At 35.8% G+C, this 12,814-nt stretch overlaps 1 protein-coding gene across 3 annotated transcripts in view; it reads right to left on the reverse strand.

Moving 5' to 3' along the window:
• Positions 1–4,008: 4,008 nt before the first annotated feature.
• edil3a (EGF-like repeats and discoidin I-like domains 3a) overlaps positions 4,009–12,814 on the reverse strand; it is a 183,832-nt gene continuing 175,026 nt past the window's right edge. For all 3 annotated transcript variants that reach the window (XM_081366964.1, XM_081366963.1, XM_081366962.1), the window contains one exon: positions 4,009–5,281. In XM_081366964.1, coding sequence (XP_081223090.1) covers positions 5,132–5,281 — 150 coding nt within the window. In that variant the 3' untranslated portion in view covers positions 4,009–5,131. The remainder of the gene's footprint in view (positions 5,282–12,814) is intronic.

Below are 12,814 nucleotides of genomic sequence, written 5' to 3' on the forward strand. Positions count from 1 at the left end.
TACCAACCACACTCTGACATCCATACCAACACACCCACACAATTATCATTGCATAATTTATCCAGTTGGCTCTATAATAGCTCAAAATTCATGCAGTTAACAGTAACAAAAAACAAAAACTTACTCATAGGTCCAAAAGGGACAAAAATGTCCAAGTCAAAAAACTCTCATAAAAATGTTATGCTTGGGAGCAAAAACTTAAGTTTGGTCTCATTTTAAAGAAGACCCTTTGCAGATTGTTGTTGAAGTGAAAAAAGTGAAAAACGTGCAACCAAATGTTTTTTATAGAAGTTTAAGTTTATGAAATATATTTATGAACATTAAAATTAATATTTTATATAAAATATATACAAGTATTTTGTATAACTAGTGCAACATTTTTTTTTTAAATGAAATGGGGGTGAAATAGTAAAATTACAATAAAAATAGACACCTGTGCCAAAATTTTATGCAGTAAACATTAAAAAAACCCAAAAACTTACACATAGGTCCAAAAGGGACAAAAATGTCCAAGTCAAAAAACTCTCATAAAAATGTTATACTTGGGAGCAAATACTTAAGTTTGGTCTCATTTTAAAGATGACCCTTGGCAGATTGTTGTTGAAGTGAAAAAATTTAAAAAAGTGCAACCAAAAAAATGTTATAGAAGTTTAAGTTTATGAAAAATATTTATGAACATTATAATCAATATTTTATATAAAAAATATATTTTATAAAACATTTGGAACTCTAAAACTGATATAAATTCAAAGCCATAAATCTAAACAGGTTGTGTTCCGAATTTGAGGATGATATCTCAAAAAATGAGCTTTCAGTAAGATTTTGTTTGGGCGCAGTACCAGACTTTCCCCATTGGATGCCAGCAAAACTCCACTGGTGAACACAGTGATTGGATTTTCGATTTGCAGTCGAGTTTTTCTCTCTCAAATATTACAAGCACACAAACACACTTTTTATTTTATTACACACATACAAACCACACTTAGACATCCATACCAACAGACCCACACAATTATCGTTGCATAATTTATCCAGTTGGCTCTATAATATGCCGAAGCAGAAAACAGGAATAAAGCGAGTATTTGCTTTATAGGCCTAACCTGAAAAAATGGCACCATCTGATAAGAAATTGTAAAAATGTCAATTTTGAAGCCTTGCCAACAGAATGAAAGCCTATTAAAAAAGATTGCATCATTTTATAGTTAAACGGCACAGGGATTAAAAAATGCAGTTTTAATGGGTTTCAATGGGGACATTTTTGTCCAAAAGGCGCTGAGAGGAAGTATTTTGTGTAACTAGTGCAAAATAGATTTTTTAAAGGAAATGGTGATGAAATAGTAAAATTCCAATAAAAATACACACCTGTGCCAAATTTTATGCAGTTAGCATTAACACAGGCAAAGTGATCCAAAAAACAAAACTGAAAAGGACAAAAATGTCCTCAAGGATGCACAAGGGTTAAATATTAAATATTAATTTATCGGCCGTTATAAATGCCGATACCGATAGTTAGGAAAATGCCTAATATCGGCCGATAATATCGGCCCGCCGATATATCGGTCGGGCTCTAATACCCTTACATAAAAAGAAGCAACTTGGGCATGACTCCTCAGGATTTTCTCTATATTATATTTCCACCTTGTGTGTTCCAATGTTTGCACTTGTTTTTTCCCTGTCTTCTGGCGTCAGTTTCTGTTTCTTCCTCCATACAGGTACTGATTGTCCCATTGTCCTCGCTGAACAGACAAAAAGTGTTCTATTGCCGATTTTACGTTCTTCACATCATCAATTACACTACACTCCAAGCTTATCTACGATGGAAGGCAATGAGCAAGATGATTATCTCTTGAGTTTTGTGAAACATGGCAAAATACATTGAGGAGATGACCTGGAACTTAAAACACATTTTATAGAAAACTATTATGTGTACAGTCTTCATGTGAGTGTACACCATTCAGAAGACTCTTCACAAAACACTATTTATTTCTCAATGTGAAAAACTTTTGAAACTACTGAATGCACATTTGAGACTTCCGAATGAAGATTTTAATCTCCTGTGAGTATGTGATCTGCATGTGTAGCGCACAGCTGTGTATCAGTCTGGGTCTTCACTGAAAGATGTCACGGGCAAAAGCAATCAGCTGTTACATCTGAAAGCAATTCTAATTTGCGCTTGGAAAAAAAAAATCGAAACGAAGCAGGATAACCTCCTTTTCGCTTCGCTTTTTGCTTGTGGCACCATGCCCGCCTCGCTGGCTAAGGAATGATTTCCTAGCAATCAGTCATGTGCATTAATAACCCAACAGCACAATCAGAAAAGTACAATAGCCTCATGCTAACATCTCCCACCATTGTGCTCAGAAATGGGCTGATTGAGAATGCTGATTTTAGATTGCAGGTCTCATAAAGTCCTTTTCAATCTCTCCTTGCATGGGTTTCAAACCAAAGACAGCTGTGTGAAGTCTATTAGAGGCATTGTCAAAAAGATCCTACAACTCCATGCGCTTTCTGTTTATCCACATGATATGCAATACAGCTTTTATTATCAGCTTGGCAGTTTTTCCTCACAAAGAAGATTGCGTGGGATGCACATGATGAACATACTTTTCAAGAAACTGTGTGCGGATGTGTCAGTTCTTTAAGCAATCTACATTTCATGCTTTAAAGAGTATTTTGGCACTGATTCATTGCTAGAGATCACAGTTGTGCATATTTGGCCATGTCCTCAGGATTACTCCTTCTTCTTCTTTGTTTTTTTCTTTTACATGAAGTGCCAGAAGCAGTATATGATCGGACATCACAATCATAGGATGTATCTTGTGCCATCCTGAACAAAGCATGGCTTGGGAGAAGGAGGAAAGCAATCAATGCAAGTGAAAAGCACAAGCAGCATACCAAATCATGCACCGAAACAAACAACAACATGAGAGTTCTTTTTTTATATAAACAAAACATTAGAGAAGGTGTAACAAGCAAAAAGTGATAGAAATCGTAAGATTTTTCACATAAGTCTTTTTATTTGTCAAACAAAAGAGCTGTCTATATGTTAGCAATGGCTGTCCTCCTTTGTACACTTTCGCTTTAACTAATAGTGAATAATTGGTATGTTTTACCACATAGCACTTGCTTGACACGAAATGAACAAAAAAGAAATATGACACTTTATTTTTGGAACAGCTGACAGCATAAAAGCAAAATCAAATCTTAAAAATTTTAGATTATGTGGCCCACTGGGTCTCTCTTAAATGTAACTCTATACATGTTTGCAAACAATCACTATTCACATTACATGTAAAGGAAATGTTGGACTATCAGACCCACATGTATATATATATATATATATATATATATATATTAGTTATTCTTTTAAAAATGTGCCTGTGGACCTCATATTTTACCTTTTTTTTTTCTTAATACAGTCATCCTCAAAAGGTCTGTACAAAACTGTTAAATGTGCACACAAGTCATTTGAACAGTGTTAGAGAATAATCTCAGAGACACAGGAAAATGTTAGACAATAATTACTGATATTACCTCTGTATACATCAATAGTCATGATAAACATAGAAACATGATGCCAACATTTATCTGTTAGTTAAAAAATATGGTACTGCAAGTGATGTATATGCTGATTCTGGTGTATGATATATGCTGCATTCATGTCATCACATCTCTGACCTTTTTTTTTTTTTTTCCTTTATGTCACATTCAAGACTGTACAAATAGTGTTACACCCCCCCCCCCCCCCAATGGGTTCTTGTGTATATATTACATATGTGTCGTGAGCCCTGAAAATTTCCAAAAAAGTAACAAATTGATGCAGTGATTTCACAACCCAATGGTGCTCAATTTGAAAATTATAACTATTTTGATGATTACCTAACAGCTGTATAAACATTTGTATCTAATCTTTCATACATAAAAGCTGTCATTTAATGGTGCCTTTATTATATGCAAAGGGGAGAAAAAAAAAGAGAAAGAATAATCTAGTCCTACAACACATTTTTTGTATGTTTATATTCCTTCACATTTTTAACAAGCACATACAAATGTGGGATATTTCAAAGGGACTTTGCATTCCACCAAAGTTTGATTTACTTGTACGATTGTAAAATTGACATCTATCCTGAGGTTTTTACAATCAACAAAAACAAAAATACAGTAGTACAGGTAATTAATAGGTAAACAGCCTGAAAAACTGAGACATCTGGAAGTTACACAAAAAAAATATTGTACACATAAAAAAAAGAAAAAAAACCTCTAAACATTTAATTTCACACATTATTTTCTTAATTTCTCCTGTCGTTGTTACAGACTGCCTACGTAATAACCTGTAAGCGAATGTTCCTTTACCTTCATAACTTTCCATCAGTTGTCTATGTGTGTGACATTGTTAATCAAGATTCACCTGTTATGGATGCTTCCAGTACTGTAGTGTTGTTTTTATTTTTTATGGCAAGTTATTACATTATGGGGCATGTAACAGTGTCTTTAGAAAAGTAGAGGAAATCAGATCATAAACATTTGAAATGATTAATAAAAATGATCTATGAAATGCTTTAATTTGAACTTATACATCTTATACTTCTAGTCATTTTTGCATCATGCAGTTATTTCGCGTTTTACATATAATACATTACCATCATATTTTTGTCTACACAACAATGTCAGTGTTGGTTGTGATATAACTTCAGTCAGGCCTACTGTTAAAATGAAAGTAGAAACATATTTTACATATTAATGTTTTCTGCTAGGTGTTGTGATCTTTTTTTTTTTTCTCGATTATGGCCCAAAAAGCATTGCATGTCATTTTTGTTCTTGTTTAAAGTGACACTGTACAGTGGCTATTGTTCCACTGCGTAAACCGCAGTGAAATAACCCCGCCCTCCATTTAGCTCTTAAAAAAACAAAACAAAAAAAATATTACAATATTTAATTCACTAAATGGCACAGACCACATAAAGGAAAAACAATCAGGGCATGATAGATGACTAAACCCCACCTCTTTAGGAAAGAAAAAATATAATATAAAAAAAAATAAAAAAAAAATCAGATGAAACCAATTTTAATTTTACATGTTCAAGCACAGTTTATATTGAATATGGACCAAAGAGAAAATAAGTTGGGGTCTTCACTCTTCCTCTGTGCATCCCAGTAACTCTGCGCGCAAAGTGATTCTTCCGTACCAAGACCATGGAAGAATTCGGATGAATCTGGCATAGATGGGGGGATCTATCACGTTCTTTCTGTGGGTGTCATTATCAAAATTTCCTTGAAAGACCTGAAAGAAAAAATTATACACAAAATTTATTTTCAATCAAATATAAACACATTTAGCAAGTCTTTTGATGATGAAAAGCGACTCTATAATATAGTACAATATTCATTTGTTTGTAGAAACTGTTAATAGTTTTCATGTTTTTCTCATGAGAAATATTTCTAGCAGGATTGCATACAGTAGTATATAATGATGTGTAACATTATAAACACCATTATTAATACATTTCTTTAAAACAAATAAATTAATACTTTTGTTCAGTGTGGATGCATTAAATTGATCAGTAAAGTGTCAGTAAAGACATTTAAAATTTAATACAAAATAATTATATCTATCACAGTTTCTACAAAAATGTTAAGCACAACTATTTTCGACATTGATAATAATAATACATGTGTCTTGAGAAACAAATCAGCATAATAAAATTCCACTGGACACTGTTCAGTTTTGGTTCACATGCAGGCCGCCAATTAAAAGATCAAAATACAGTAAATATAGGCTAATTCACAGTGAACAGTCAGATTATTTCATTTGCTACTTACAGCAGACACATATTTACCATCCATATTTACAATACATAGAAAGGAAGAACATTTGATGATTTATGAATAACCCTTGAGTGTGCAGCTGAACTGATGATGAATGCAAACAAAGCTCAAGTACGTTCAGCGTAAAGAGTTCAGAGATGGGCAAATTTCAGCAAGCAACAAAGTGGCTGGCTGGGAACTAAGTCTTCATGTGGGCTTCAAAATTTTACTGAGCTCTCAAAGCACTGACAACACATATTCATCAGGAGAGAGTAAACAATCAGAGCACAGAGATCCTGTGTGTCTAATTGCAGGTGTCATAAGCATTACATAAATGTGTGACATATTCCCTCTCTCTCTTACTTCCGCACTGAATCAACGTTCCCTTTTGCACCATGGAACCAATCTCGTGTTTTGTAGTTCGACTCTTTTCAATTCACTCCAAGGCAGAGCGAGGGGAAATGTCATCAAAAATTGATTAGGTAAAAGGGCAGCTCAAAACATGAACTCGTTCACTGAACTTCTCATCTGATGCCCTGTGTGTTTGTAAGGAATATGTACACAGGCAAGTCTTTCAATGCCAAGCATTTCTCGCCAGGCTTTTATAATAATAAGGTCTGCATACTTTGGCTATGAGTGTGAATAGATAGTGTGGTGGGAAAAACATAAGTGTTAAGTAAGATTTACTAGACTGCAACTCTGACTCTAACATTTGTCTTTCATTAACATTTTAGAACTCTGATGACACCTCGAATGCCTGTGTGATTCTATTATGGGCAAATACAACACAGTATATATGAAATCAAGCATGACCGCATCTGCAGTCAATGTTGGGGAAGAACGCTACTAAATAGTTTTTTTTTTTTAGCGTAGCCTTTACACTATAAATATGTTTTCATTTGAGGGAGTTAAATGTAAATATATATCAAGTGGTTCACAAAGAGTCCATCTGATTAAACTGAAGCTATTCACCAATTTATCTTGCACAGAAGTCACTATGAGGAGTTTTTTGTCTTTTTTGAAGATAAAAAATGTTCGTAACATTGTATTCTTTTTTTAACTTTTATTAGTTGTATTTCATGCAAATTTGTCTGTTGACGTTTAATTTGTCACTATTTTAGATCCTCACTGTTTGTATTTGTAAAATGGCATCATATGATGGGTAGCTTGACTTTCATTTAAATATCTAGTTATAAAAACTCTAGAGGGCGCAGGCTGATCCTTTACATGCAGTCTGCAAGTAATCACATCATTACCACAGCTGGCACTAGGGCTGCAGCTAACGATTCTTTTTGTAATCGATTAATCTAGCACTTAATCGATCGATTAATCGAGTAATCGGATAAAAACTTTTAGTGTGTTTTTAAACCACCAAAACAAATAATGCATAACGAAAATGATGTGGCTGAAAAACTCCAACATTTGGCTTCAAAACTAAGCCTATTTATTGTAATTTTTACCCATTTAGTGTTTATAAGTGCCAGTGCCAACAATTATATAACAATACAGTTAAACAAAGTCAACTTGATACTGTAAAACATGTAGCCTATAACATGTAAAACTATGAATACAAACTTAAATAGTAAAGGCCATTTGGTCTTAGTTTTGTCTTCTTAATACAACATTACAAAAAAAGGATTGCACCTTCTGCAAATTACCCACCGGAGAACAAAAATAAAAGAAATGAATATAAAATATCAAGCCAAACAGGTACACAATGTATACAATTTATATAAAAAAAATAAGTGTAGCTTTGAAAAGGGGAATGTTTTATAGCAAATATGCATTTTATTAAATAGAAAAAGAACAGCATTTTGTTTTTCACTTAGGCTAGTTGAAGTATATTAGCACGTTTTGTAGTATTATATATATTTTTGTTAATTTAAAATGTTCTATGCTCAATTACTTTGGTAGCCGATTTTGTCTTCCCCAAAAGTACGAGTGGATTTGGAGAAGCAGGCTGGGGGGGGGAGTTTCATTTTTTTGTTGTTGTCTGTAACTATTTGGTTATCGTGACATAGCCTACAAACAAGGTCTCGCAAAGACTGCAATATTTGTTCCTCCATCACGTCTCGGTGTATACAGTGAATGCATGCTGAAATTATTGTTGCGTGGCTACATAAAAGTTTAAGCATATGTGATGCATTGCCGCAATTGGTCTGACTGGCGCGTGAGAGAGACGAGGGTGCATGTGTGTGTGTGTGTGTGTGTGTGTGTGTGTGTGAAGGGGTTCTTTCTTTAGGCTATACGTTTACTTCTTAAAAACATCAAAGCTAAACATCATATCTAGTCAAACCGCATCACGACATCACAACAAATACAGTGTGGGATTAAATTCAGCGAACATCATAGGCTTCGGCACGGTCGAAAATATTGGTGCTGGGTCAAAAAAAATGCGGGGGACAGAATCGTTACCTTGATTCAGCGACGCTGAAAGGAAGCGATCCCAAACTTTAGACATTCTCTGCCGTTTATGGACATCTACTCTCTGCCATCGCGCCAAATAAATTCAAAATGTATCACGCGCTATGGTGTGCTTCCTGAACATTGAACAACGGTCCGTGTGACATAGATCCCTGCGCGTATAGTGCGCGTCATAGGAATTTAACGAGGCTTCGAGGCAGAGTTTTGCCTCGAGGAATTTTTGTAATCGAGTAAATCGAGTAACTCGATGAATCGTTGCAGCCCTAGCTGACACATATAAATAGTCTGGTTCATTGTTTGCTGGTCTTGCAGCATGTTATCAGAGTTCCTTTGAAACCCTTCACCTCCCCCAGCTCCACCTGTCTAGATCTGATACCATTTACAGTATATATGTCTTTATTTATTACATGTCTGTGTATCTATTAGCAGTAGCAAGTCCATACGTGCTCTGCAGCAGCAGCGTAGATCTAGTCCACAGAGAACATTATGCAAAATGAAAATACTGGCAAGACTTTCACAAACATTTACTTTAAACAAGTTATTCATTGAGGAAAATGTGTATTTGTCCCACAAGGACTCACTCTGTGTCCTCCCTTATTTTATTTTTTTTAGATGCGTTCAGAACATCAAAGTATATCGATATCTGCACACACAAGTTCTGCATATGCAGTGGTTAAAACAACGATTCATTAATTCGGTACACGTGCCTACAGTTTTCAGTAGGGATACCTGTACCATTACAAATATGTGTACTGTAAACTGCAAAGGTTGAAGTTAGTTACCGCATGATTGAACTGATTGGTAGCATGTCACAATACAGCATCCATGTTACAAATATTACAATTGTTGTTGCAGGTTAAGGTAAATGTTGTTCAGCTAATGTAAACTGCAACCAGGACACTGTAATGTTGTGTTACCATCTGACATAAAGTCCCGATTAAACTGAAGTAGCGGCAGATATTTTCCTTTGTATTGTGACAGACATCCGAGTGTAATGGCTTATGGAGATAACTGAATACTGATAACTGGAGAGGTCCGGCATACTTCAGCTATTTCACCAGAAGATCGAGTTAAGACATTTCACATTAAAAATAAATAAACGTATGCAGGGATGAATCATTTGCAGATGCATTTAGAAAGCAGAAGTTTAATTTCATGTTGACTTTAAGAACATGTTTTGGTAACACTTTATTTTGATGGTCCACGTACATTCTACTAACTATAAGTAACTTTTTAACTGCAGGTCAACCTCAAGTCATTAGAGTTTTAGTAGACTGCTTAATATCTGCTAACACTTAATTTTAATGGCCCCTCAACAGACATTCTACTGACTATAAGTAACTTTGCAACTGCATGTCAATCTATTATACTAAGCCAAACCCAGACAACTAACCTTAACCTTATCCTAACAGTCAACTACAGTCTACTAATACTCTAATGAGTTAGTTGACAAGTAGTTGTATAGCTACTTATAGTTAGTAGAATGTCTAAAGTGTAACCCATATTTTTAAATTCACTCACTATCTGGGATATCACAAGTTTTTAATTTAATTATGAGAGCTTGAGCTGAAATTCTCTAAAATTAAAACAAACACCACTCACCAGGTAAGGCATTAAGGTTAATTACTTGAAAAACAAGTAGCTATTTGACTGCTAAAAGCCGCTAAATAAAAACAGACTCACAGGGGTGTAATGTAGTGAACATCTCTTTTATAGTACTTATCCATTTCAGTCTTTCACGCAACAGTAATCACTAAAACTTCAGTGAACGCTTACGCTTTCTGTGACCGTAACCAAATGAGACATCTCACTCTTCTGATGTACCCTCTGAAGAAATGACGGAAACAAGTCACTCTCAATTACCCTTCTCTCCCAGCGCACCCAAGAACATTTGGAATGATTATGCATAAAAGCTACAAAGAAAACAAATCCATCTCTAAGACATCCCATAAATCTGTGCCTGGTGTTTACTGCTTAACCTAATCCCTGCACTGCTCCGCTCATGACTGCAAAAGCCGTGGAATGGAAATTTGTCTTTAGAGCACTGAATGAGTGTTTTGGCATGCAGAAACAAATGTTATCTAAGTAGGTACATCAGGTAATGCAGATATTTTATTTGGAGGTGAGGGCTTTTGGAGTTTGATCACAAGGGGAGGACACTTTATCACTTCATAGCCTCTTCTGCAAGACTGTTCAATTCATAAACACGTCCTTTGAAGTGGGTCCTTCATAAGGAGCTGAATCAGTGTGAAAATCCCTCAAGTGATGCTCAAAGAGGCAAGGCAATCTCAAGTCCCTTTGGAGCATGGCAAAACAAGGTTGTCTGTGTGGAGATCTGGGTATTACATCTGAGCATGATTTTTGCAACTGATTCCAAATCTGATTTGGATGGATGGACGGACAGAGAGACAGGTAGATCCTTGTTGGCACGAATTGATTGTAGATTCAAAAAAATCAAGTGGCCGATTTGGAACACTCTGGCACCAAATCCATACACCACAAAAATACCAATTGAGTATTAAATTTCAATAGAACTAGGGGTGTTCGATTCTGGGTTTTTCAGAGTCGTCTCTGATTCCCAGCTCCCATCATAGAAGTAAATGGAATTGACTCCCAGAATCGATTCCATTTGCTCCATTTACTTTAAGTCAAAACAGGCCGAGCAATAAGAATACATGATTGCCGTCATTATTACACACCATATCTATTCTTTTTTCTGACACAAAGGCTAATTTACAACAATACAGTTTTAGCTAATTTAACAAATTAGCCCAGATGACATTACTTTGAAACGATGAGTATCTCCATTTCACAATCGTTTCCTAGTTGTGCGTCAATACCTAATTTTACAGAAGGAAAATTTAGGAGAAAACGACTTAAATAAATTAACTCAGAGTTAAATAAATAGAGAGAAAGTAATGTATTCTTTAATGTATTATTCTAATTAATCTAAACGGTCGGGTGAAGGCGATAAGCGGCAACTGTAATCTCTTGTAATACATACAGTACAATCAATGTTCACCTTTGATCACCAAAATGACAAAGTTTTTTCCTTGAAAAAATGTTTGTCATGCCCTAAAATAGCTTTACAGCCTTGCCTCATTTAGCATACGTGGTTCTATGACTATGCAAATTAGCCCCGCCTCCACTCACTCACACCAGCTCAGAGATCCACTCATTGATGATCACACGTTGACCTGATTGGTAACAAGGTAGTTTGTGATGTCAGCGATTTCAAACCGTGTTTTTGAGACTGTCTTTGGTTCACTGCAGTTTTAAGGAGAAACTACTGAGCAAATGGTGTTGACTTATGAATTTGCACATGGTTTGTCTTAAAGCATATATTAAAAACACCACATAGATATATAAACAAATTTAAAAACTTGATTTTGACCACAGGGGGACTTTTAATGTGTTTATTTTTGTAGGCAGTTTTTTTTTTTTTTTTTTTTTTTATTAATCAAGCTGATCCACATCTACTTATAGGAATACACCTATCACTATATATATAGCTCTTTCAGTATTATCAGCAGCTATTGCATTTCTCAGGAGCTAATTACCCTCCTCCATCCCCAGCTCCTCTTCTCGTCAGTCAGTATTTGGCATTCTGATTCCCCTTGAATCAGAAAAAAATTCTCAAATCTTGTTGTACTTTACAAATCTTGAATTAACGATATCTGCAATAAATTCATGTTGGTTCTGTTTAGTTTACCCTATGGGGGGGTTATTGCTGCTCTCCTTGCTCTTATCCATGCTAGGCTGCATGGATGCGAGCCAGCAGCCATATCACCCTGTAGCCCAAGACTGGTTGTTCACTGAAGCTAAGCAGGGGTGAGCCTGGTTAGTACCTGGATGAGAGACCTCCTGAGAAAAAACAGGTTGCAGCTGGAAGAGGTGTTAGTGAGGCCAGCAGGGGGTGCTCACCCTGTGGTCTGTGTGGGTCCTAACACCCCAGTGTAGTGATGGGGACACTATCCCAGATAGCATGTATAATCGGCCCGAGCTCGGCTGCCCCGCGGCGCCTGCGGCTCAGACTCGGCATCGGCGTGTGTTAACCGGGCCGATTGTGGCCCGCAGCTCGCTCTGGCACATGCATTTTTGTTACGGCTGTAAAGCACTGGGCCGATTCACGTTCACCGTAACTGGTAACTCGGCTCTGCTGTATGATCTGGACCACTTCTGGAAATGACTCGGCTTAGGTTAAATCAAGTGTGGTTTTAATGTAGCAATAATTAACATAAAAATTATTTTAAAATTGACGTAAATTCCTGACTGTATCTTAGGATGTTATACTCGTCGAATGTCGTTGTCCAAAACAAAATATCTGCGGTAAATAATACTAATAATAATAGAGTCATTTTGCACAGAGCAATTTTTAATATTTATAACCATAGCAAAAATTTTTAGTTGTCATGAAGATTCTTTACTTGTATTTTAAACATGCATGGGCGCTTGACATCACTCGCACAGTCACGGTGATTGCAGTCGCGCATCGGCTGAGTAGTTGGGTAACGTTAGTCTAAAATTAACACTGAGTCTAAAATTCATTTTACTGGCTATTTCAAATGTTTACCAGCAGTGACGG

This window comes from Scardinius erythrophthalmus, assembly GCF_964197995.2.
Source record: "Scardinius erythrophthalmus genome assembly, chromosome: 5".
NCBI lineage: Eukaryota > Metazoa > Chordata > Actinopteri > Cypriniformes > Leuciscidae > Scardinius > Scardinius erythrophthalmus.